This window comes from Crocodylus siamensis, chromosome 14 (assembly GCF_052110815.1).
Source record: "Crocodylus siamensis isolate JL-2025a chromosome 14, ASM5211081v1, whole genome shotgun sequence".
Lineage (NCBI taxonomy): Eukaryota > Metazoa > Chordata > Crocodylia > Crocodylidae > Crocodylus > Crocodylus siamensis.
This window is the reverse complement of record NC_143408.1, coordinates 23643547-23669221: the sequence shown is the minus strand read 5'-3', so window position 1 is coordinate 23669221 and position 25675 is coordinate 23643547. Positions and strand designations below refer to the sequence as shown.

The following is a 25675-nucleotide window of genomic DNA, read 5'->3' as shown; positions in this document are numbered from 1 at the left end:
GGTCCCCAAAGCCTCAGGATCTCTCATGTCTGGCTCCTGCAGGGATGCTCCAGGGCCAGAAGAGTCCTTGCCTTTTCCAGGCATCCACAGGGGACTAGATACATGGTTGAGACAAACAGCAAAACCCAATTGACTTCAGTGGATCTGCTCTGCTTTACACTAGCCATGGATCTGGCCCAAGCCATCCACCAAGCTAAGTTCATGTTGTAGCTGGAACCCTCACTGGCATTTTCAGACTTCATTTTTTGGCTGTGACACTGAAATTAGCCTTCTTTTTTCCCTTCTGTGCAGCATTTGCACATCTCCCGTCCCCCACTTCCCTTCTCCCCCTGTGCCGACACACGGTCCAGTACACACCCTCTGGGGCACCTGGGGCCCGTCGACACACAGCTGCATACACACGCATCCTCCCAGCTACATGCCGACACACATAGGTGCCTTTCACTTAATTCAGTCCCTAGTTAATTTGATCCTTCATTTAACTGGATCGAAAAATCTTAGGAAGCAAATCGTTGGCTTTAAAATAACATGATGTCCACCCTTTAATTGAATCAATGTGATATGCTTTAATCAGGAATTACTGGATAATTCACTTACAAGAGGGAGTTACCAATTACGGCTAGGGCATGGCATTTGGCCATAGGCCTCAGGTACAGGTGAAGCACGAAGCCACCTCAGGTCCAGAAGACCACTGGAGGGGCATACGGTCCCCCTCCTCCCCACCCTACTTGTTTTCTCCATGTAAAGAGCCAGCCTTAGCACTGGCCAGTCTCCTGGCACAGACAACTTGCAGGCCAATGCGGAGAGAAAAGATTGGGCTGTAGTCTCTTACTTGGAGGAAGTCTGAGCACCTTGAGCAGAGGGAGTGCTATTAAACACTGTCTTTGAGTGCAGTGAGCCCCATCCACCATATTCAGTTGCATATGCTGGATGGGGTTCTTTGCATCCTCCTCCGAGGCAGGCAAGGGCAGCATGTGATTTAGTCACAAGTGCATTAGGAAATCCTGGCTTGGGAGCCAGTAGCGGTTGTGTGTGACAAGCTGAGAAGCAGAGCTCATGGGGGAGGAAAGTGTGTGAGCTGTTTGGTTTATGAACAGGACTGGGTGATTTGGCTCCTGGCTTCTGCTCCCGGTCTTGCCCCATCTTATAGGACATGTCTGCATTGCCTTCATGCAATGACACTTGGAGACTTGCTTTCCCACCTTAGAGCAGTCCTAAGCACCTAAGTAAACATGGAAGGACTGTGCAAGGCACAGAGCTATGCCTATATAAATCCAGTGCAACAGCAGGAGAAATTTGGCTGCATGACTTGGTTTCTTGTCTCTAGGGAGTATTGTGTGGGATAATTCTCCAGGGCTTGCGAAGTGCTTTGAGACTCCAAACAGGAAGCTTCTGCATGGCTCTCTAAAGCCTACAGCAATAAAAGACGGCTATAGCTAAAAGCTGCAAAGACTGCAGGTCTAACTGCAATTGCACCCTGAGGGTCATAGGGAAAACAAGGCAACCTGCCCAATCCCATCCATGCAATAGGGCGCAGAACAGATGAGGAGTGGGTTGAGCCAAAGGGGAAGACAGTGCATGGACCCCTGGCTGCCTGTGTGTAATTCTAATTCATGCCTGCATGCGTGTTGCTACTGCTGTGCACAGAAATGCACACCAATGTGTGCCAACCTAACGCCCAGTGCAAAGTGCTTACTCTGTGTGCAGTGGCCAGAGGGGGAACTTGCACTCTCATGCGTCTGGATTGATCCTTATTTCTTGTTTCCTCTGTTCTGTTGCATTTGATCACAAGCTGTGGTCTGTCAGGGTGTCGGTGTGGGACAGCCCCAAGCCAAAATGGCCACTTGGAAGATGCATGAAACCAGGTGAATTTGGTTTGAGCACAGGACTGGGTGGTAAGACTCATTGATTCTGTACCCAGCCTTTACTGATTTAGACTGTGACCTTGACAAAAGCACATCTCTCCTCTGGGAGCTAGTTGCTTTTACACTGAAAGAAAACAGTAGCCCCATGCTTCAGGGCTCCTACTGGTTGCCTGCTGGGATTTGGAGGAATTTCCCCCCCTTTAAAGCATGATTTGGTTATTTGAGGAGAGGAAGGAGGGAAGGGGGTGGTTGCTAGCTCCTGAACCAGTAGACGTTGGCTGTGGCTAGAGGTGGGAGGCTGGCTAGGATACATTGGTGCTCCTAATGATCCTGAGAATCTCTGTCTGGTGGATAGGTCCTGCTCATTCATTCAGGATCAAACCAGTCACCAGATTTGGATCAGGAAAGTATTTCCCGCTCTTGGGGCTGTTGGGGACTTTGCCTCCTTCTGTAGCATAGGATCATTTTGGCATCTTCCACCTAATCAGGTCCCTGGCATTGCAGTGGACCAGTGCATTGGCGACACCCTTGTCTCTCTTGCTCTTTTCTCTGGCACATTGTAGGTTTTGGTTGGGGCTGTGATGTGTAAGGGGCTCCAGGCAGTTGTCTGCAAAGGCAGGGGCTCAACGTGATAGTCAGGGAGATCCCTTCCAGTCCTGAGTCCCTAAATAGGAATAAATCATCCAAGTCAGTGGAACCATGCTGGTGTAAAACCAGTGCAATAGTGAGCAGGATCAGGCACGCATGCAAAAAAACTTGGAGTTAGGGCAATCCCACATCTTCCTCCCTAATGCATGGTCAAGCCTGGTGGCTAAATCCAGGAGGGCAGAGAGAGAATCCACAGGTCCAAACTCTTCTCTTACCAGCCCACATGTCTCCAAAGCAGGCCTGTGCTGCAATCCTTGCACAGATCAGGAAAGCGAGGCAAAAAGAGTCTTGCCGCCCATCTCTGGCTCTGACCCCGTTGTCTCCTGTATGCACTTACGTGCCTAGATGCAAGCACAAGGCAGGTGCGGGTGGCCTGGGAGACGTTTCTGCTTAGCACACAACAAGGGGAGCACCACCGGTCTTCGGCAGGTGGTGGTACGGACGGCGCTGCTCTCACAGTCTGCAGTTGATCCTGCCTCTCCGCACCCGGTGGTTCCTCGTTTATGCACTTCAAAGCTGCCAGAAGGGGCCTACAAGCCCTTGCTCATGTTCAGCCTGTAAAACAGCCTTCTGAAGTGTCAGTCTGTCAGCATCAGGCGTTTCACATTCCCGTGTCACCAGAACAAAAGGGAATCTCTTTAGATGATAGAATCCTCCTTCCATGTGACAAGAGGAGGGAAAGCAAGAGGCTGATGGGGCTACAGGTAAGGTGGAGCGTGCTGGAAATAATAATTTGGTTGAGCCAAGGGAAAGGAAATCAAAAGCCTTCACCCCGTTTCCCAACCCCCCCCCCCCCCACTGTGCCTGATTTGGTTTGGAAAGCTATCAGTCGGGCTGAGCCCTGCAACCTGCAGGACTATCAGAGCTGTCTACCTGCGCTTGATGGGCTGGGGGAGCAGCAAGGGGAGGGGCGAGGTGCCTGTGAAAGGCGGGAGGGCAGTGGGGAGGCATCAAAATGGGAAAACTTAATCGAAAGGAGCAGCGAGGGTCTGGCATGAACTGCGGTTCCACAGCTGGGCTGGGGGCTGCTTTCCTGCGCCTCATTAAAGCAAGGCTGAGATGTGCAGGCCATTAGACTTGAAGAGCCAGGTCTAATTGTATTCTGTGGGACTGAGATTCAGCATATGCTAAGTGGTGCCAGGGGCCTCGGCTGGCTGGCTTGCCTTCTTGCTTGCTTTTTCAATTTCTCCTGGTGACTTTGGGCCCATCGCATGAGCCAGACCTGGTGTAGGTCACCAGCGCTCCTCTAAGCTAGCTGGGGAGTAGGGGTGGAGCTGTGTTTCTCGAGCTGTCCAGGGGGGTACAGCTAGGACGACTGGCCCAGCTGTGCTGTCCCACGTGCTGAAGATTGCAAGTTCACTGTTCAGCCATAAAAACTTGAGGATCCTTTCCTGCCGCTCAATGGCCAAGCATCAGCTGCCGCTGCTCGCCTTCCCCTTCCCACTGCTTCCTCCACTTCCATGCATGTTAATTAACTCGGAACAAAATCCCCCAGCGTGCTCCTTGATGCCCGCCTGCCGGGAGCCTTGCTATCCCTGCGCCCCCATTGCTGCTCAGTTGCAATGGCCCTGGAGAGCGACAAAGCAGCAGGCTGGATGCTGTGCAAGCAGGCTCCCTTGAGTCACCTCTCCGCAGCTGGCTCCCAGCTCTTGAGCTAGCTGATGGGAAAGCGGGCTTCTTCCAGCCTCCTGATGCCATGCAGCACTCTGTATTGATGGGGACACCGGCAGCCGCTAACGTGTTCCTGCAGCTGCATGGAGAGACCGCAAAAGTCGTTTCATTTAGCAGGCAGGAGATGCTGGCTTTAACCCTAGCGTCCTTCCCCATGTCATCTTTATTACGTATTAGAACAATGGATGGAGGCCTCTGCTGAAACTCGGGCTCCATCGCCTTGAGGCCCAGCACCGCACAGGCACGTAGCATGTGCAGGCATTGTCCCAAAAAGCATGCAAGTGAGAGAAAGAGAAAGGAAACCAAGCAAAATGATTTTCATGCAGCAGGTTGTGGTCAGAGCTGGGACTGGAACATCACTTTTGACATCCAGGCTGACGTCCTGTGCACCACGCCACGTCCGCTGAGGCCAGGAGGGAGAGGGGTCAGAATGGAAATCTTCACGTGAACACACCTTGCAAAGAAGGGTTCAACCTGCCCCTCTTTTCGGGCGTGCAATGGCATTGCTTCGCTGTTGTTCTGCTAACACCCAGGGCTGACCTCTTGACAGGTTGTGGGGAGTAATGTTAGGTTACTGGAGTCAGGGGCTCCTTGTTGCAGCCCCGATTATTAGGTTGTGGTGAGATAATGGCCTAGTCGTGTCCCCTTTCTGGGCTTCAGCTGCCCATCTGCAAAATGGGGCTAGTGACACGGGAGCAAGTTGTGAGGTCATATCTGTGCATTCAGTGACATGGATAATTGGCTTGTTATTCAGGCTCCAGATTGGGATTTGAGAGATCAGCATTAAGTTGAGTGCTGACCCAGAGCCCCAGAGAAGGTGGGCAGAGCAATGGAATAACAACCACACCCCACTACACAACTACCATCCTCACACCCTCCTAAACTCCTTCATAAACTCCCACGTAGGGTATGGGTAAACCTGAATCGACTCCAATCAGGCTATGGAGCTTCAACAAAATCAAACATAAAATGGCCCTTAAAACCTCACCATCATGCCCCTGTGGCAGAGGACATCAGACAGCCCAGCATATACTAACTGCCTGCCATCGATATGGTTCACCAGAGGGAGCAAGCAGTCTGAAAGATTGCAGTAATAGTAATGGGTCTGCTTTTAAATGGTTGGAGGAGTTGACTTTCTGAAATCATACGCAAGAAGAAAAAGGGCGGAGGCATTGAATATCTGGGACTCTGCTCCCCTGTGGCTTTACTGCTCCACTTCCCTTCCAATGCCCCATCCTCTGCTGACAAACTGTGCCCTGTCCACCTCTCCCGAGTGGCCCAAGCAGCTTGGATTAGACCGTTGCCCCCCCAACCCAGCACCCTCAAGCACTCAGGACAGAGAGCACGTCTCAGGGAAGCATGGTCAGGCTTGGTCCGGAGCTATCTATTGTGCCTCTGGTCATCGGTGCAGCTTAGCAGAAGTGAGGGGCCAGGTGCTGGAGCTTGGGCTGGATAGCAGGCCATGTAGACATGCCCAGTGGGCCGTGGCCTCAGAGGAAGCCTCCAGTCACTCTTGCAGTCTGAATAATGCATAATAGCTTGTGTCTGATGCCTCAGAAATGCCTTCCTAAGAAAGGAAATGCCCAGGGTTTGGCATTTGCTGGGTTACACTCCCATGACAGTCTCCACTCCTGCAGTTCAGAGGGCTCTTGCATCAGCTCACAAGGCAAAATAATATTCACCTACTGACTTCAGATGAGTTCAGGCTGGTAGCAATCACTTGGGGAACTTTCTTCCAGCTTTGCTCATAAAGAAAATGTATTGTTCCCCCTCCTTCTCTCCCCCAAACGCCCTCTTCTTAACCAAGAGAAATACAAAAAGCTATGAAGTGGGCCCACTGTAAAAAGAAAAAGTCAAAGGAACTATAAAAGCCTCCTTTTCTGAGCCTTTAATTGAATAAAGGTTAGTAAAATGCTCTTAGAACCTTCCTCGTGGGAAAGGAGATTTCAAGATGAGTCCTAAATCAGCTCAGCAGAGCTGGGCTTGTATTCATGGCAGCCTCCGAATCTTAGAGGAAGCGATGATTGTGGGCATGGGTAAGATTAAACAATTCAGAAATCTAGGAGGAGGTTTAAACAGAAGCCCCACTAGTGCTGATAAAATGGTGTTTCAGTGGTGGTCAGGCCATGTGCTGACTCCGTGCAGGGGTGAATTTCACCCTCTATACAGGAGCAAGCTTGGAAATCCATTCCACCCTTAAGAAATCCTGGACACTCTGGTTGCTTTAGTCCCCAGCTGAGATCCTTCCTGTATTGAAGAGGAGAGGCAGGGGGCTTTGCATGGGAAAGAGCTCTATGCAGGTACATTGACTTACTGAAAAATCTCACTGTGAATAAGAGACTCCTCATCTGGGATTTATCCCTTTAATGCATTGCTTTGTTACCTTTTGTGAAGTGCCAGGAGTCCTTGAAAGCAGCACTCTGCAACTCTGATTGCATTGCATTGTATTGCTTCCCCAGCCCTTGACCTTTGGGGTGAATAAACCGTTTGGTACAGTCAGAGCAACATTTAGTTTACGAGCTCAGCTCCAGGTGTGAGTGACCCCCTGACGGTCAGGGCACTGGGTCTCAGATATGGGTGCATGGTCTGTTGTTTGTCCTTTTCCTTTGGAGAAGTGGTTGCAGGTCTCTGGTATGTAACTCCTCCTTCTCCCTTTGGACATTTCTCTTCCTAACCTGAATACAAGGTGATGGGCTGCAGATCATGGGAGAGTCCTATTTTCTATAATTCTGTGACTCCTTTATCTATCTATCTAGATATAGATAGATAGATAGATACAGATATATCTATCTATAATCAGAAAAGCAGAATCAGACCATATATCTATATAGATATATATAAAAGCAGAATCAAGCCCTTGAATAGTAAGATCTTGGACTGGGAGGTATTATTGGTATTGAGGTTACTGCAGTGCCAAAATGCTTAACCAGAAGAGGCCAGCAAAGGGAGGTAGAATAACACCTAGGGGCGCCTGTACACGTGACGGGGGTTTGATCCTTAGAGTTGCATTCTTTGCCCCTAAATTGAACCGGTGGGTTTTTAATTGAAACTATCCAGTTCAATTTAGGGTTTTTTGTCACTCTTATGACGAGGAGCCCAATTCCCTATTTTTTTTTTTTTTTTTTGGTTGGAGCCTTCCCAGGACCACCTGGGCAGGCTGCTAGCGGGCCAGGTGCTGCCCCAGCTCATAGGCCACACCTGGCCCAATCCAACTCTTCCCTGAGTCTACCCACTGGAAGCCCAAGTGCTGCTCCCCAGGTGGGCTCAAGGAAGAGTTGGATTGGGCTGGGTGCTGCCTCCAAGCTGGGGCAACACACAGCCCACAAGCAGCCTACCCAGGCAGCCCCAGGGGGCATTGCTGCTGCAGAGAGAAGGACATGGGCCTCCTTCAGCTCAGGGGCTGCTCGGCCCACCAGCGGCTTGCCCCCTGGCTGCGGGAGAGGTGGACAGGCTCCACTGAAAAACAAATATCAGGCACCTGCTGAGTGCAGAAGTGGTGGGGGGCCCGATCCTTTTTTTTCTGCGGAACCTACCTGCCTCCCATGGCCAGGTGGTGAGCTGACAGCTGCAACTTATTGTTGCAAACTAAACTAAATGCAGAGGTGGTTTAGTCTGCAGCCATGCAAGCTCGTCTAAACCCCCCCAAAACTTGTGCATGTGTAATGTGTGATGCCATTACATGGCACAAAATGACATTTTTGTCATGTGTACAAGTGTCCTAGGCCTTGTCTTCTGCTGGGTCAGTGGCTGAGGTCACTGGAGACCTGTCTTCCTATGTGTCTGTAAAGTACCTAGAACACATTTGGTTCTTTTATTATTTGCATTGAGGCCATGTGCCATGATGATCCGACTCTGCTGTTTCTGATGGCCAAAGCATGATATGATGTTCCATCCCGCCCCATCCCCTGGTGACCAGAGGAGAGAGAGTGGAGTTAAGACGTGGCTTCTTTGCTTTTCAACATACTGCCGCACCGTTTGGTGAACCAGCCCAATGCAGAGCTGGATCCTGTGGGTGAAGGACTCATGACTGAACACATCATTTAAAAGCCCTCTTTGTGCTGCTTTTTCTCGCAGGCCTTTTAAACCTAGAGAAGTTGCTTCGTCAATTCCTCATCTCCAAGGACACCCTCTCGGTACGGATGCTGGATGACAGCCGGGACCCTACCCCTCTCCTAAAAGAGATCCGGGATGACAAAACTGCCACCATCATTGTACACGCAAATGCCTCCATGTCTCACATCATCCTCCAGAAGGTAGGTTGGCTGTTGAGTTACAGTTTTAGAAACGCTGCTGCTTTCCACCCTGATGATTTCTCTGAGCGTGTGCACTATGTGGTTCCAGAGTATAAACATTTCTGCTGCACTGCAGGAAAATTATCTACGCTACAGGGGGATTTCCATTGATTAACATTGAGTTCCTATGGGAAACAATTTTTTTCTTTCCCTCCAAGACTGCAGCTACAGAACAAATAGAATAATTGTTCTGACTAAGTGCACAAGAGATCTGGGGTTGGTTTCCAAAGGTGCTGAACTCCTACTGCTCCTATTGACTTCAAACAGGAGCCAGGAGGCTGCTGAACAGTTTCGAAAATCAGACCATCAGTGCTGCAGACTTATGATTCTTTTTCCTCTTCAGAGTGCTTCTCAGGTTGCGTTGTTTCTTCATCAGTTGTTTTTTAAGCTGGTTTTTTTTTTTAATTACTATTATTTTTAATTCTTTCTTGTATTGTGTTTTGGTTTCAGCTTGTGTGTAGGCAGCTTAGCTTCATTTGGAAATTTAATCTAATGGGGGTGTTAAAATCCCATGTTGTGTACGCGTGCTCTGCGATTGTTGAGGTCCCTCTCCCATACAGCAGGGTCTGTTGTCCTGTGTGTTCCTTGCAGCATCATGAGTGTGATGCTGAAGAATCAGTCATCTGAGTCTGTGGAACCCGATCCAAAGCCCATCAGTCATTAACAACCATCTCTCAATTGAGTTCAGTAGCTAGGTCAGGCCCATCATGCTGTGTGTCATCATTATCATCACTCTGAGAACAGAATGCTTGTCTTTAAGGCCTGATGGGTGAAGCTAGAGTAGGGCTTGGTACAAGTATTGGTCCCACTGAAGAGACACACACTTGCAAAGATACACAGGTATGGGTCACTTTCTACAAAGGAACCTGCCTGCAGAGGAACTTTGCACAGGTTTGCCATCTTACTGGTGCTCGGCAGCCGGCGTGCAATGGCTTTTCTCTTGGGCTTGACCTCAGACCAGCAGACCTAGAAGCATGAGCTTCTGTAGCTTGAATTAAAACAGCAAGGCTGCCTAGCCAACAGCATGAGACTCGTGTCCTCTGCAGGGGAGGGCAGATGGGTACAGCACTAACATACACACTAGAGGAATGAGAGTAGCGCGCAGCAGGGAATGATTTTCCTGTCTGGCAAGATTTTTCAAGATTTCATACATTTTCCTCATCCTGTATTTGGAAAAAAGGCACAACCCCAAACATTTTTGTGAATCAAAAATGTGAAAAATAAAATTTGATTAGGTTCAGTGAAATATAACACTGGGTACCTTCAAATGTTCTCTCTTGATACTGAACTTTGATTCTTTTTAACCTCTTCTTTTTTTTTTTTACTATATGCTAACCGAACATAGTTTTAAAATATATTCTAACCTATTTTTTTTACTATATTCTAACCGAAAAGATGCTTTGATTCAAAAAAGGAAGCTCTTCATGTTGAAGGTGATGAAATGAGTCATTTCAACTCCTTGAGATTTTTTTTTCCCAAAAAGTTTTCAGGGTGGGCAAATCCATTCCCCAGTTTCTTTCTGAGGCAGAGTTCTGGCTTTTTTTAAAAAAAACATTTCTTCTGAGAAGCTCCCAACCAGTTCTCCTTACGTTTGCTTTTTTACTGCAGCCAAAAAACCCCCGTATGAATATTGCATTGGCGCTGAGAAGAAACAAAGGGAGAATTTCAATCATATAGTCCAACTCTTGGGATATGAACCGCAAACCACAAGCACTGATGTGCATCGGTGCAAAATGTTCCCATTGCTGGCTGTGCAGGTAGAGATGCCAGGCTGGAGTCCAGAGGCTGAGGTCAGGCGGAGGCTGCTGACAGTCTGTGCAAGTTCCAAGTGATACCAGCTGGATCTCCATGAAGCTCAGGCATCTGTCATCAGTCCAGTCCTGCGTCATTTTAATTGCACGTCTAAATGCAATGTGCATGCACTGACGGACAGGTTTCCTTTGTGACCTTTGCTATATCACTAAAATAGTCTGACACTGCTGATTTGTGGGGAAATCAGAAACTAGTGTTTGGGTTTTGGGGGTTTGTTTGGGATTTTTTTTTAGGTGTCTTGAGTTAATAGATGATTTGAAAGAGCTCTCTCACTATTGAGGGCTATCCCTCAGTCTGTTGCCATAGTAATTTTCCACAGTCACACAGCAGTGGCTCTTTAGACATACACACTCTCCCTTCCCCTCTCTGGGGTATTCTCATGCCGTGACCAATAAAGATGTTAAAAATTGAAAAGATTTTGCAGCATTCAATAAAATTTAATGCAGTCATCCCGGCAAGAGGATCCCGAGAGAGGAAGCAAAATAAACAATGCCCTCATGGTTTGTGAACTTATTGCAGCTGGTGGAACTAGAAGTTATTTCCTTTTATACTGGGAGAACATGGGCAACAAAGTGGGGAGATAACAACTAGAAGACAGAAACTTGCTTCAGACTGAGTCAACAGACACTAAAGCCAATGGAAAAACTACTATTGTTTTTAATGAGCTATGGCCCCAACCTAGTATCAGAAAGCCCTTTCTTGGCCTCTACTGTTTTCGGACAGTGAGGCAGACTTCTTCCATCTTGCTCTCCACATGTGGTCTGGAGACATGTGGCTGCTGCTGTATTGACAGCCTGTCTTAACTTCTCACCAGTACCTTTGGGGATGCTAAGCAGACAGGAGCGATGAACGAAGGGAAGTGCTTATTTCTTTTTCTTTTTTTGATTTTCTGCCCTTGAAATCAAACTGGCGGGCTTCATAAGGTGAGCAGCTGCTGGGGGTTACAGTCCAGCGGCCTCAAGAGAAGAGGCAGCGTGGTCTAGTGGCAAGAGGTGGTGGTTAGGTGGCTAGGTTTTCATCCCTCTCTCTGACACTGACTCATGGTGTGGCCTGGGGCAAGTTGCTTTGCCTTGATGTTTCCATTCCCTGTACCTGGGATCATAGGAAAGTAGAACTGGAAGGACCCCACAAGGTCATGTAATGCAGCCCCCTGCTGACTTGGACAAGCTCAGCAAATGGGCAGATGAGAACCTGATGGTGTTTAACACCGAAAAATGCAAGGTTCTCCACCTTGGGAGGAAAAACCTGCAGCACCCTTATAGGCTCGGCAGTGCTACGTTGGTTAGCATTACAGAAGAAAGAGACTTGGGGGTCATCATTGACCACAAGATGAACATGAGCCTGCAATGTGATGCTGCGGCTACTAAAGCGACCAAAAGGCTGGCGTGCATCCATAGATGCTTCTCGAGCAAATCCCGGGACGTCATTCTCCCCTTGTACTCGGCCTTGGTGAGGCCGCAGCTGGAGTACTGCGTCCAGTTTTGGGCTCCACAATTCAAAAAGGATGTGGAGAAGCTTGAGAGAGTCCAGAGGAGAGCCACGCGCATGATCAGAGGTCAGGAAAACAGATCTTACGATGACAGGCTGAGAGCCACGGGACTCTTTAGCCTGGAAAAGCGCAGGCTCAGGGGTGATCTGATGGCCGCCTATAAGTTTATGAGGGGTGACCACCAGGATCTGGGGGAACATCTGTTCACCAGAGCGCCCCAAGGGATGACGAGGTCGAACGGTCACAAACTCCTGCAAGACCGTTTCAGGCTGGACATAAGGAAGAATTTCTTTCCTGTCCGAGCCCCCAAGGTCTGGAACAGTCTGCCAGCGGAGGTGGTTCAAGCACCTACACTGAACACCTTCAAGAGTAAATTGGATGCTTATCTTGCTGGGATCCTATGACCCCAGCTGACTTCCTGCCCTTTGGGCAGGGGGCTGGACTCGATGATCTCCCGAGGTCCCTTCCAGCCCTAATGTCTATGAAATCTATGAAATCAAGGCAGGATTGTCCCTGAGATTCCACAACGTCTCCAGGCAGCCTCTTCCAATGCCTGACCATCCTCACAGTCAGGAAATCTCCAGCCTAAATTTCCTCTGCTGCAGCTTGAGTCCACTGGCTCTAGTCCTGTCCCTTACAGCCACAGAGAAAAGCTCATCTTCGTCTCCACCCTCTTTATAATCATCCTTCAGGGATTTGAAGACTGTTATCAAATCCCCACTTCTCCAGGCTAAATGAATCTAGGGCTTTCAGCCTTTCCTCATAAGTCTGGTCTCCCAGGCTCCTGACAATTTTTGTTGCCCTGTTCTGGACTCTTTCCAAACTGTCCATATCCTTCTTGAAGTCTGGGGTCCAAAACTGGACACACAACTCCTGCTGAGACCTCACCCGTGCTGAACAGAGCAGAAGCATCCCTTCTCTTGATTTACAAGTGACACTTTTGTTAATACACCCCAGGATGCTGTTGGCTTTTTTTTTGTTATTACAACAAGAGCACACTGTTAGCTCATATTCAGTTTATGGTCCACCATAGCCCCCCAGTCCTTCCCTGCAATACTGCAGCCTAGTCAGTTGTTCTCCAACCTGCGTTTGTGCATCAAGTTATTCTGTCCCAAGGACTTTGCACTTTTTTTTGTTGTTGAATCTCAACTGGTTGATTGTGGACCATTTCTCCAGTCTATCCAGGTCATTCTGGTTCCTAGCCTTGCCCTCCAGAGAGTCTGCTATTCCACCCAACTTGGTGTCATCCGTAGACTTGGTAAGCATGCACTCGATCCCAGCATCCCAATCATCAGTGAAGACGTTGAATAATACCAGACCCAGGACAGACCTTTGGGGAATCCCACTTGATACCTATCTCCCAACTAGACTTTGAACCACTGAGGGCTATGCACTGAGTATGGTAATCCAATAGGTTATATTATTCATCTTCCAGTACAGTACCTGTGGGTGATAGCGCTGTTCTAGTAATCCTTGTGACAGTGGGGCTAAGTGCTTACTGACTGCAGAGCATGAAGTGTAGGATTTTCCAGTTCTGTTCCCCCTGAAGTCACCAGCACCTCGATTCTGTCCAGTGCAGAGTATTTTAAAAATCCCATCTTAGCAACCTGCGTGCACATGGTAGGTGCAGAGCACTGGCATTACAGATCCTGGGGGATCTTCTCCCTCTTTCCCTTCATTTTGTTTTTCACCTTCAGCTGATCAAGAGAGGCTCCAGTGACTAGCTACACACTCACTTGTTGGTTTCCCTTTGAAAGGCCATGTCACGCCAATCATTCCTGCCACAGATGTATTGCACCTGTGAATATTGCACGAAACCTCCCGAGGGAGATGGTGGGAGAAAGCCCTGAGGCCTCGTCCCTGCTGTGGCAGGATGCTTGCAGGGAGCAATGTTGCATCTGCCCTGTTTAGCTTCTTTACCTACGGCTTGAAGCAGCATTCAGCAACCTGTGGCCCATGGAGTTACTGGATTCAGTCCAGGGACATGAGACTTCATCTGTAGGTGCTCTCCTTATGCCATCATGGAGACAAACAGTGGCAGCAGAAGAAACCTGTGCATCCCCACATCGGACCCAGGGTGGTTTGCTTACCCCTGCCATAGCAAGTTCAGTGGGCCACAATCCCTGCCTCTTCCTTACCCATTGCACTTTCTGACAGCTCCAGCCTCCAGGTGGGGCGGGAAGAGGAGAGGGGAAGTGGAGAGACCCCCTCCAAGATAATGAAGGGTTGCCTGGCAAAACTTTCTGCCAAGTCCCCTGAGCATGATTTGAGACTGGCTCTTTGGCAGGGAACTGCCGTCTCCTGCTTTCCAAAGGATTTGCAGGCTAATTCCCCACCTTCCTGAGCATCTGCTCCAGTAACCGGCTCCTCATTCACTGCGAATTCTGGGGTTTCACACTCATTTATTTAGCCGTGCTTCCCTCTCTACACAGACTTACACCCCATTAACCCCTTTTCCCATTCCCTTTCTCTTTATTCACCTCTTCCAACTCTGCTAAATCCTAGAGGCTTTGTGGAGGCATCAGAGTTCATTCAGGCTAATCATCAGTTGCAGGATGTTAGAGCCTAAATTTGGCTGGTGTTTGTGGGCAAAGATCCATGGGGCATGGCAGCCTTATCCCCTCCGATTCTGGTGAAGCTTTCCCTTTTTTCCCTCTCTGCAGCCTAATGTTTGCAGTGAAAGGCTGAACAGTTTGTAAAATCTTTGGTGTTTTGTTCTGTGATTTTTTTTTTCCCCCCCCCCATGGATTCTGCCAATATTTTTGCCAAGAATTTGCTACTTTCGCAGGAATTTTCGTTTGCGCTTAGAAGCAGGCCTAGTGCTAAGCAACAGAGGCTGTATATGGCAAGTGTGAGCACATTTAAACTTCCCACATTTTCAGTGTGAAAAAATACATTGAGCTGAATCAGGAGTGGGATTGATACTGAGTGAGTGCCTGGCTGCCTGAAAGGAGAGGGTAAAAATTGCCGCACAACATTTTCTTTTTTTTACAAAACTGACAATTCTGCCTGCTCTTCCTTGTTCCACCCAAAATGTTCCTAAACAGTGCTGTCCTTGAGAGCTTGTCTATGATCACCAGTTAGATTGTTTTAAAGATGCTGGTATAGTTGAAGTGGTACAGCACCCATACTGAGTTTTATCCGTATAATGGGAGGCTGAGTAAGTTATATGGCTGTAAGATCTATATACCGGCATCATGTGTTCATACCTGGGGCTATATCAGTGAAACCATTGTAGTCCAAGCCAAATAGCTGTTACTCTTGCAAGGCTGGGCTCTGGGCTTATTCTTCTGACCTTGGTGAGTATGGCAATCTGGGACTGCTAAAATCACTGTTACTAGGCATGTTTGCAGCTGAAACTCTTTATACCGCTGTCCCTTCCTTCCCTGTTCCCTTGGTCTGTATTCCCCTGTTAGGATCAGGGCCATATTGAGTCACTGACTGGAGTCTGTGGCCTGTAGCCCAAGGTTAGATTAGATGTTCCCTGTCTGAGTCCTTCAGCGCTGCTGCAGTTGGAGTAACCTGCAGTTTCCATTGACTTCACTGAGACCTGCAGATGTTCACTGCCTCTGCAAAATCAGGTCCTGTAACTTTAATTTCATAGGTGAAACTGTACATCTGTGTCCTGCCCTTTCTGGCTTCTCAAAAGATGGCAGTGTCCATGTACAGTGATAAGGGTGAAAAGTGAATCCAGCCCAGTCTGTCCTATTCCCGTCCCTGAGATTAAAGACGGTTACTCCCTGCTCTAATCTGATCTTCCTCTCCTTCACAGGCAGCTGAACTGGGAATGGCATCAGCCTATTACACATATATCTTCACTAACCTGGTAAGACATTTCCTCAGCTCCAATCCCGTGCATATAGAGTCCCACTAATGACAACTGATCTGCTCGTCCCGTGGGAGTCTGGGTTGTGTCTGGTAGAGCCATGCGCAAGAGGGAGTGGAAAAGCATTGACGAGCCAGAGGTATTTGGGGGTGTCCGAGAATCCAGGCTTTGGCCGAGAGAGAAATTAGCCCTGCCCTCCATGTGATAAAAACAGATTGATCCACCAGTGATGCCCTGTGGAATGGCAAAACGGCAGAGCCAGTTAACACCAGTACTAAACGGGCACTCCTGCCCTGTAGGTTGAAGGATGTGGACCTTGGACAAGAGAGAGCTGTGCTTCAGCTGCAAGCCCTTCCTTTCTCATCTTGTATTGAGAGCAGTGGGGGTGAGAGGGGTTGCTATAAGTCAGGGGTGGGCAAAATACGGCCTGGAGGCCGGATCTGGCCCACCAGGCCATTCTATCCAGCCCATGGGACCCCTAAAAAATTAGAAAATTAATATTTATTTGCTCCTAGCTGCCTGTCAAAGATGACAGGAGCGAAGAGCAGTAGGACTCAGAGGAAGCTAGTGGCAGGACCCAGCAGCAAGGCCTGCCCAGCTTTTGCCCCTCAGCCAGAAACCCCTGCCTAGCAGAGGCTTCTGGCCTGGGACCATGGGGCTGTTCCTACTTCCCTGTGACAGAAAGGGAAATGCGGCTCTCAACAGTTTGCCAAAACTCAGTAAGCATCCCTTCACCCAAAATAATTGTCTGCACCTGCTATAAGTGGTACTCTCTTCATCCCATTGTGTCCAGCTTATGCCTGGCACTGAGGGCCTGATCTGGAGCTCACTGAATACAAGTCTTTGCATTGATTTCAGTGGGCTTTGCAGGATGCACCAGCAGACAATTCTGGAACCCTACTTACCCTATAACCCACTTATTTACCTGAGTAAAGTTTGATCTTACTAGTAGAGTGTTTGGGACTGAGCCCTGGGCAGCTAGAGACACCTGAAGCATAAACCCAGGGCAGAGAGTTAAATCATCCTTTTAAGGACCCTTCCTTTGTCCCCTCTGGGTTTCTCAAGTACAAAAGGCAAAACATGGGAAGACAGCATGTCTAACCCTACCTCTCCCCTCCCTTTAAAAGTTTTTCCTGGCGGGGACACTCTCTTTAAGGCACTGGGCCAGTTGCTCAGCTGGCAAAAACCCACACAGATCCAGAGAGCTAAGACCATTTACATCAGCTGAGCTATTGCTGGGAGAAAGGGGACTGGTGCAATGGTGGCAGCGTATGGACAGGGCAAGCCATGACATGAGTCCTGGTCATGTCTTAGTGAGGGGCTGAGTGCACGTGTAAGACTGCTCAAGGGTGATTGCACACCTGTGACAGGCAGGGAGAGGTGTGTTTTTCAATGCAGCTAGTGGCAATTTAGCTTTACAGCTCCTAAGAACATTAATGGGAGATCATGCGGTTAAATCCCCACGCACTGTGCTAAACAAGAAGTAATGGGCTTAGGTAGCAGCAGGGGGAAGCCCAGAATAAACATTAGGGAAACTTTCAAGCTAAAGGAGCTGCGAGGCCCTAAAACAATCTGCCACATGGGCTGGGGAAATTGCAATCCCCAGCAATAGTTCACTTGAGACTATCTATTAAGGATGGGGCAGGAGTAATGAAATCTGTCATGTCTTAGTGCAGGGGGATGGATGAAATGATGAACCAGAGGCGCCTTCCAACCCAAATGATACTTTGATTCTCTAATGTCTATTAATATTTATGCCCGTGCGGGCGTGTGCCAGGAAAGCCGAGAGCTGCAGCGGGCGGCGTGTCTGTGTGTGTTTGGGTGGGCGATAGACAGAAACAGATGGAGCCAAGTGTGCAGGGAGGGTAACCTACACGTAGGAGCAGGCAACACCATGGAGAGCAAGTGGGAAGTGGCACAAGGAGATGGCTTGTGAAAGGAGGCATCAGAGAGAGAAATTCTGTGCTTTCAAATAGCCTTCCAATTCCTTCTCGGAGCAAAATCCATAGGTCCTAACCCTAGTCGGTGCCATCCACTGAGGAATAGGTCATTCAGTCCTAGTCCTAGTTAAATCAATATAGAAGATTGGCAACTCAATGAAAAGTAAAGAAATACCTTAAGTTGAGGAGCTGAGCAGTGACATAAACCTTGAAAGCTAAGTTGAAGCCAGTAGGATCCCAAAATGTAGGGTTACCTTTTTCAGGTGGTATTTGTTCCTTCATGGCTATTAGCCCAAAGGCTCCATTGTTCTAGTAAGAATATTATTATTGGTAGTATTATTAATAATAATAACAGTAATGTTCAAGATGATGATAATAGTAATGATGATGAGCATGATGATAATAATGATTAAGGTTTCATTTCTAGCTCTTCCACTGACTTTGTACGTGAACTAAGACAAGTACCAATAAGCTTCTCCTTGCCTCAATTTTTCCAACCTGTAAAAATGGAGAGAGCCATTCCCATCTCATAGGGGACAGCATCAGGTTCAGGTCTTCAGCCTTTTTAAAGCACCTCGAGGTACTCTGTGAGAAATGCAGTGTAATACTATGAGATCCATAGTTCTGAAGGTAAACCACTACCCACAGTCATGTGTATCTGTTGTTGTATTGACACGTGGCATACTGTGTACAGTATTTTCAGGAGTGAAGCGTTTTAAACCCAAAACACGCCACATTCCCACCCCGTTTGTCTCTCGCATGACATACAGACTCTGGAGCAAAAACTACTGAGCCTGTTCCTTTTGATCTAGCACGGGGTGGGGGGTGGGGTGACCAGAGGTTGTAGGTGCTCTCACAAATCAAATCATGAAAGATATGAGCCTGGGACGATGGGACCCTGGGCCACGTCTGGAGCAATGAATCGTGTCTCTGAATTTGGACATGGGCATGTTCAGAATTTGAGTTGAGATCAGAATCTGAAATTTGCAATTCAAGCCCATTCTTCTAATCTGGTTATGCATGACTTTAAGGTGAGGTTAGAAAGGAATGAATCCTAGGGCCATTCATTCTCCCTGGAAATTAATCACAAAGGGCATCTATTTATTCCAGTTTATTTTACCACTTTGCAAAAGACCAGTTCTCTAAAGAGCTAACTGGAGTTTTGACAGGGATCATTAAGAAGAAAGGTGACACTGGGCGAAACCTGGGCAGATGGAAGAGATATTTAAGGAAATTAGTAATATTTAAATGGGGATGAGAGATGGGAGTGAGCAATTTAAACTAATAAATCTGGAGGGATTATCAAGCTGCTAATGAACCCTCTGAGGTTTTGCAATCACTGCCTAATAGGAAAGATAAAATCATTGTGAACTGCTGTCTGGGAGAGCAGGCAGAAAGATGGTTTAAATGGAGGCAGACCTTGTTGAAAGAGAATAGACATTATGGATAGTTAAAGGCACGGATATTAAATATGTGGGAGATGGCAAAAATAATCAAGCCTAAGAGAAGGGAAGGGAGGTTAAAAAGCTGAGTTGCATGCATGCCAAGGCAGTGGAGGGCATCTCTGTTTATACCTCCTGGCATTAAGCTCATTACAGCCATTGTAATAAGAGCATGCTAGATAATGGCTAGTTAGGCACCATGACTTCCTGGCTTTCTCTCTCAGCTGTGGGAGTGGGGATGTTGGGTGCCACATGGAAAGATCAGTGAGTCACAGACCTTAAATGTTACTTATGAGTCAGTGCAGCGGGGAGGAAGGATGGCTTGGGGAAACAGATGCCAAGCTTTAGCAAAGGCTCCAAGAGCAAATGAAGGACCTCTCAGCTCTCAATGCATGTGCACAGAGGCTGAGACTGAGAGGCAAGGACTTGCATGGAAACACCCACAAGATGATTCACAGGCAACTGGCAGTTTATATGCCTTTCTCCACCTGTGGCAGGATCAGCTCCCCTTTTGTTGTCATGGGGGGCTGAGCCAGCTCCTCCCCAGGGCTGTCCAGAATCTAGAATAACTCCAAGAAGGGGCATTTGTGTGCAATGCTTTCCATCCCCGAAACTCAGAGGAGAGAGTGGTGTTATCCTTGAATGCTGGATGAGGAAACTGAGGCTCAGACTGGGGAGGCAACTTGCCACAGGCCACACAGCGCTTGAGATGACAGTCCTAGAGCAGAACTGCTCTATCAGTGCTAGGGTCCTCCTACAAAGTACTCCTTCTTCCAAGTCTCCTTAGTTAATTAAACTGGGGACACTCTACAAGGTGTTGTATGTTGGTTGGTCCATAGTTGGTAGTGTAGGGTCGGAAGGGACCTGAGCAGACCATCAAGTCCGACTCCCTGCCATGGGCAGGAAAGGATGCTGGGTTCAAACGACCCCGGCAAGGTGTTCATCCAGCCTCCTTTTGAAGACCCTAAGGTAAAGGTGAGCACCACTTCCCTTGGAAGTTGGGTCCAGATCCTAGCCGCCCTGACGGTGAAGTAGCGCCTCCTGATGTCTAGCCTGAATCTACTCTCGATCAACTTGTGGCCGTTATTCCTCGTTAATCCTGGGAGTGCCCAGGGGAAGAGGGACTCTCCCGTTCCCCGCAGGTCCCCCCCGGTAAGTTTATAGATGGCCACCAGATCCCTCCTTAGCCTTCTCTTGTGGAGGCTGAACAGGTTCAGGTCCTGTCACCTCTCCTCATAGGGCCTGCCCTGCTGCCCCCGGATCATGCAAGTGGCCTCCCCTGGACCCTCTCCATGTTGTCCACGTCCCTCCTGAAGTGCAGTGCCCAGCAGAGGGGGAGGATCACCTCCCTGAACCTGCTCGTGATGCATCTGTAGATGCACGACAAGGTGCGGTTGGCCTTACCGCATCCTCACATTGACGGCCCATGATCATCTTGGAATCACTAACGACTCCAACATCCTTTTCTGCCTCTGTGCTGATGAGAAGGGAGTTTTTCTCCATCCACCCTAGAGGTGGCTGCATTTCCTCTGTTTTTATTTTGTGATAAAAAGGTCCCATGTTGCGGTAACACCAGGAGAAGGACATGGAGTGGGATTAAAGCCCCTGGTGGAGTGCTGGCCCCTTTACCCACCTACCTACAACCCCGCTGTTCAGTGGATCTGTGTATTCAGCACACATTAAAGGGGTCTCAGCAGGCATTGTATTCATGAAGGCCCTCTTGGCCTTCTCCTTGCTCTGGAGGGGTAGTAATTTACTGATACCAATAGCAAATGCTTCCCCCATGTAGCATTATTTCCATCTCATCCCACCTTACCCATCTGTATGGCTGCTCTGGGGATGAAAATCTACCCATTTTCCCCACCCACCTGGTTCAGGAGTAGAGAGAAAGCTGGCACATGGGACCTACTTGCTCTATGCAGGGGACAGTTGTTTCCTTCTTGGCCTTTACCTAAGCATAAGGCCCAGCCTATAATCTAAAGCATAGCAAATGGCTTGATAAGAAAAAAAAATAATTAAAACAATTTGTTTAGCAGAGAAATTTGACTTGATAAAGGTTTGAAGGAAAAATTGTAGCCATGTTGACATTTGATTTATAATAATAATAAGGATGATGTGTAGATAGAGCGATGCAGATAGGGTACTGTGAATTGCAAAAAAAATACAAATAATTGCATCTCCTACCCTTGGAAATATTTGAAACCAGCAGAGCAAAGAATGAGAGGTTTTGGATGTCTTCAAAAGCCAAAGATTAGAATTAATTCCTTGTAGGTCATTAATTCTGTGTAGCTCGTTGCTGTTTTGCCGTGTGTGTGTGTGAGTTTAATAATATTATATGGACCCGGGGCTGGGTTTAAATTTCAGTGCATTTATCAAGGAGATAAGATGGAAATAATTGAAACTATTAAAATTACTAGTGTAAGAAGGAAGGTGTAAAGACATTTTAGTGGCGCCTTGAGTCAGGCACTTTCTTCATTGTATGTAGTTTTGTTCCCTGACAGCATTTTCTGGGGTTGTTGTGTGCTGATAAAACAGCTGCTGCGTCGTATCGCCGGAGCCCAAATAAATCAGTTTTGTTTTGTTTTGTGTTTGTCAATGATCTGTGAAGAGATGGCTCTACATAGCAGGCGAGGTTTTCAAAGCTGCCTAATTGGTTTGGATGCTCAGTTGGAAATTAATAGGAATTGGGTGTCCAAATCATCTAGGCAGCTTTGCAGATTCCAGCTGCAGTTCTTCATTCATGTGAAGATCCTTTAGGAGGGAGGCCTGAGAGCCGCCTAAGTGGAGGTTAAGTGGCTGAGTGGTTTAGGAGGCTAGACTGGGAGTGAAGCAGAGAAGTGGAAGAAACCTGGTTTCAGTGGCTTAATGGAAGCTGTTAAGGTTTAACAGTTCTCCGTTGTCCTTGGGCCGGCAGGGGTGTGATGCAGTCGACATTCATGATGCAGCAACCTCATAAGATCAGCAAGAATGCGTAAGTCAGCCACGGGCAGGTGCCCCAAATAGTCACAAGGGTCATTAGGACAGCAGATCTCAGCAGGCGCATGTAGTCCAGTGTATCAGCATGTCTGCCCACACCCAACAGGCCACTGCTTGTTGGTCCTATGACTTTCTTCTGCCAGGGGAATTGATTTTTACTTCTGGTTTATTGTACAATTATTGACTCTGTTAATATATTATAAACTTACTGAGCCTTTCAGGAAAACTGTAAAGCACTTAGCATAATTCCATGCACTTTGGTAAATAAATATGTTTTTAGAGCATCTCAGACATGATTAATAGACTCAATGACTCAGCCTGGAAGGCAACCAAATCCAGAGATGTAGAAATGGGTATTCTCTGTGCATTGCATCTAACATAGGAGGACTAACATGCCTTCGTGGGAAGGGTGCCAGGCTTGTGAGCGATTGACTGTCTCAAAGGCCAAATGTCCCATCCATAACATCAACCTGGAGCCACACACGGGCCTCCAGTGCCATTACTTTGGTCCCTGGTGTGTCCATCTGTTCATTTTTAATGTGTGCCTGGGGGGCAGCGCCCTTTTGGGACCTCACTTATTCAAGCCCCAACGGCTCGGGTTCAGTACAAATTCTTCTCCTCTCCACTTATCACACTGATAACTGTTTGCATCAGTGATAAAGAGATCATGGAGCCAGAGGCCATTTACACTAAAGCAGGGAATCCCTCGCATGTTTTAGCTGCCTTCTCGGAGTAACTGTTTGTGGGCTGTGTCACACCTTGGCGCCAGCACCTTCTCCTCCTTTCCCCTCTACCTTGGGCTTGGTCATGGGCAAGATGAGAAGTGTGCTGATAAAAAAACAAACAAACAGCTCACGACATTTAAGTTCAACTCTTCATGCCCCGCTGCTGCAGTTCAAACAGAGAGTCATTTCACAGACGTCAATAGAGCTATACTAGATTTATTCTAGTATGTGTGAGAAGCGGATCCTGCCTGCCGTATCGTTCACCCGAGCCCTGTGGTACTTCTCAAGTCCCTGCCAGGGCAAAACACTTACTGATGGCCAGTAGGAATTTCGTTTGAACAGGGGATGCAGGGTTTGAGACCTGCCTGCTTCAGTTCACCCACTTCTAAAGTGGAAATAAGCGTGCACGCCCATGAATGGGTTTGGTCCTTAGCTAGTGTAAATCAGCACTGAAGTTGGGTTGGTTGGGTTATCCCTGTTCACTCCAAGTGCAGGTCTGGTCCCATGTTGGTGAAGTGCTTTGAGATCCCTGCATAGAAGTCACTGCATATAATTTCCAAGCATAAACTGTTGTTACTCAGGCAAAACTACTATTGAGCTCACTGAGAGTTTGCCCTGAGGGAGGAATACCTGGATTTGACCCATTGATTAAAGACAGGGAACAGGAGCAGCATGTTCTGGGCTTGCCAGGCCAATCTTGTAAGTCAGCCTTGCATCTGTGGCAGCCAGAAGGACCAGAAGTTTGGGTGATCCCATTAAAGCGTGGCTATCACCAACTGAGGATTTGGACCATAACCTAATCTAGACCCCCAGCAGCAGGAGCAGCAGCAATGACATTTGGAGATCACTTAAAGGCTGTTAATCAGCAGATCTGAAAACCCAATACAGCCCTTAGGGTAATTAAAAGAGGATGATGCACATGCCTGTCAAGGTCTCAGTGCCACTAAAAATCAAAGTGAGCACATCCTGGCAGGTGTTTTGAGCTGCCAGGAAGGTGAAAGGGGGAAATGTGCTGCTATCTCCTGGCTTCCCGGGTGATCTGGGTTATTAAAAGGGAGATAAGAATCTAGTAATGGCATGAGAGTCGGTGCACGCAATGGGGATACAAAACAATATTGCTGGCCCAATCGATGAAATGAGAAGGAACTCGATAGCTGATGCAGAGAACCGAACAATAGCAAACTGGTCTTTTCTACAGTCAGAGATAAGCAATTACTAGAAGCCAGTCATTCAAGTGAGACCGGCGGCATGACAATGCAGATGAATCTCATGGGTTCTGAGTCTCGGGTTTAAAATACATTTCCTTATCAGCAGGTTGTTATAAGAGTAATAATCCTTTGCTTGTCTAGCCCTTTCCAACCAAAGATCTCTAGCCTCATTGTAACATGAAGCCCCAGTTTCCTCTTGAGCGGCACAGGTATGATTAGCTTGAATTAACTGATGGGGAAATTAGATGACAGAGACCAGAGGTGACTTGGCCAAAGTCTCCTTGAGCCTGGAACAGAAGCCAAGTGTCCTGGCTCTGGCACTGGAAACCCAGTTTGTATGTGGTGCAGGGAATATGCGAGTGCTTTAAAAGGGATTGGTTCGAGGCTGCGGTCAGCCTCTAATGCTAATTCACTGACCAAGCGTGTCTGACGAAGACCTGAAGCTGACTCCCAAGTTTCTCTCCATGACTGTGTTTTCAGTTTGCTATTGAACTGCAAACCGAGCACCAAGCTGTAGCACAATACTCAAATTCAGGCGCATGCTTAAGTGCTTTGCTGAACTGTGGGCTCAGGCCATGCTGCCGTCAGTGGGGTCTTTCTGTGGATTTCAGTCTGGGGCGTTTTCTGGTTCGCCTTTCTTCGTGGCTCAGTTGGCCCATCTGTAATACAGCCCCACTCCAGTTTGCAGCCTGGAGAACATGAGGCTCGGTGATTTAGTCGTGTTAATAAAGCACTCTGAGATGCGGTGATGAACATGACACTATAAAAGCAGTATACATATGCGGGCTATTTATGATAGAAGCCGAAAGAAACTAGTAAGCGGGAGCGGAAATTTTCAATAACGCTTCAATTGAAACAATACAATCCCCAGCATCGGCGATTAGGAGAACCTGTGGGTGCTCAGTTCTGGTCAGGATCAGGCCCCATTTGGGATCACAGCGCATGAGTCAGAGGTTTGCACTGAGTCGTATATTCGACTCTGAGGAGTTTATATCCCTTATGGAATAGAACATATGGCCTGTAAATCTTGGGATGGTAATTCACGGTGGGTGATGCCACCAAAATCAAACTCATGACTATGAGACACAGGGACCGGCTGTGCTGCTTTTATTAGGCAGGTTCTCCTGAAGATGTAAAGGCTTGGGTCACTCCGGCGGCTTTGTCTGCTGCCATAAAGTACGGGAGCGCACGTTGAATGCTGCGTGAAGAGCCGCAGAAACCCAAGAGTGACTTCATCCTATAATAATTCCTCTAGCTCTGTCTCCTGGGGAACTCCTTTGTATTCAATTAGTTAATGTGTGCCTAGTACTTTGAAAATATAGTGCGCTGTATAATTGCTAAGTGTTATTATTTAACTGTGCGCAGTTAGTGGTTACAGCCCTGGACTGGGAGTCAGGAAATTGGGGTTTGGAGTCCTTGCCTTTGCTGCAGACTCACTGCTCCTCTTGCAAGATACTTCGAAGGCCTCCATTTTTAGAAAGACTCATTTAATTTTGGGTGCCCTATTTCAGGCACTTAGGGCCAGGTTTTGACAGACACCCCCTCCCCAACGCCCTGATCCCTCACGCCCTGAAGTTGCATGAAGCGAGTGCTGACTGAGGGTGCTCTGTCTGCCTCTTTGAAAGGCTGATCCCTAGGTCTCAAATGGGGTGCCCCAAATCAGCAGGCACTTGACATTTCTGGTCTTCTCCATGCCTCAGTTTTCCTTCGTGTAAAAGAAGGATGACAGTCCTTGTCTGTGTTGCTCAGAGTCTGAATGCGCTGGCATTGGTGAGGTCCTT

General features: G+C 47.9%; 1 protein-coding gene across 1 annotated transcript in view; it reads left to right on the top strand.

Moving 5' to 3' along the window:
• GRIK4 (glutamate ionotropic receptor kainate type subunit 4) overlaps window positions 1-25675 on the top strand; it is a 285803-nt gene that overhangs the window by 190480 nt on the left and 69648 nt on the right. Inside the window, exons 6-7 of the mRNA XM_090027057.1 lie at window positions 8259-8437; window positions 15550-15603. Of these exons, the coding sequence (XP_089883183.1) occupies window positions 8259-8437; window positions 15550-15603 (233 nt within the window). The remainder of the gene's footprint in view (window positions 1-8258; window positions 8438-15549; window positions 15604-25675) is intronic.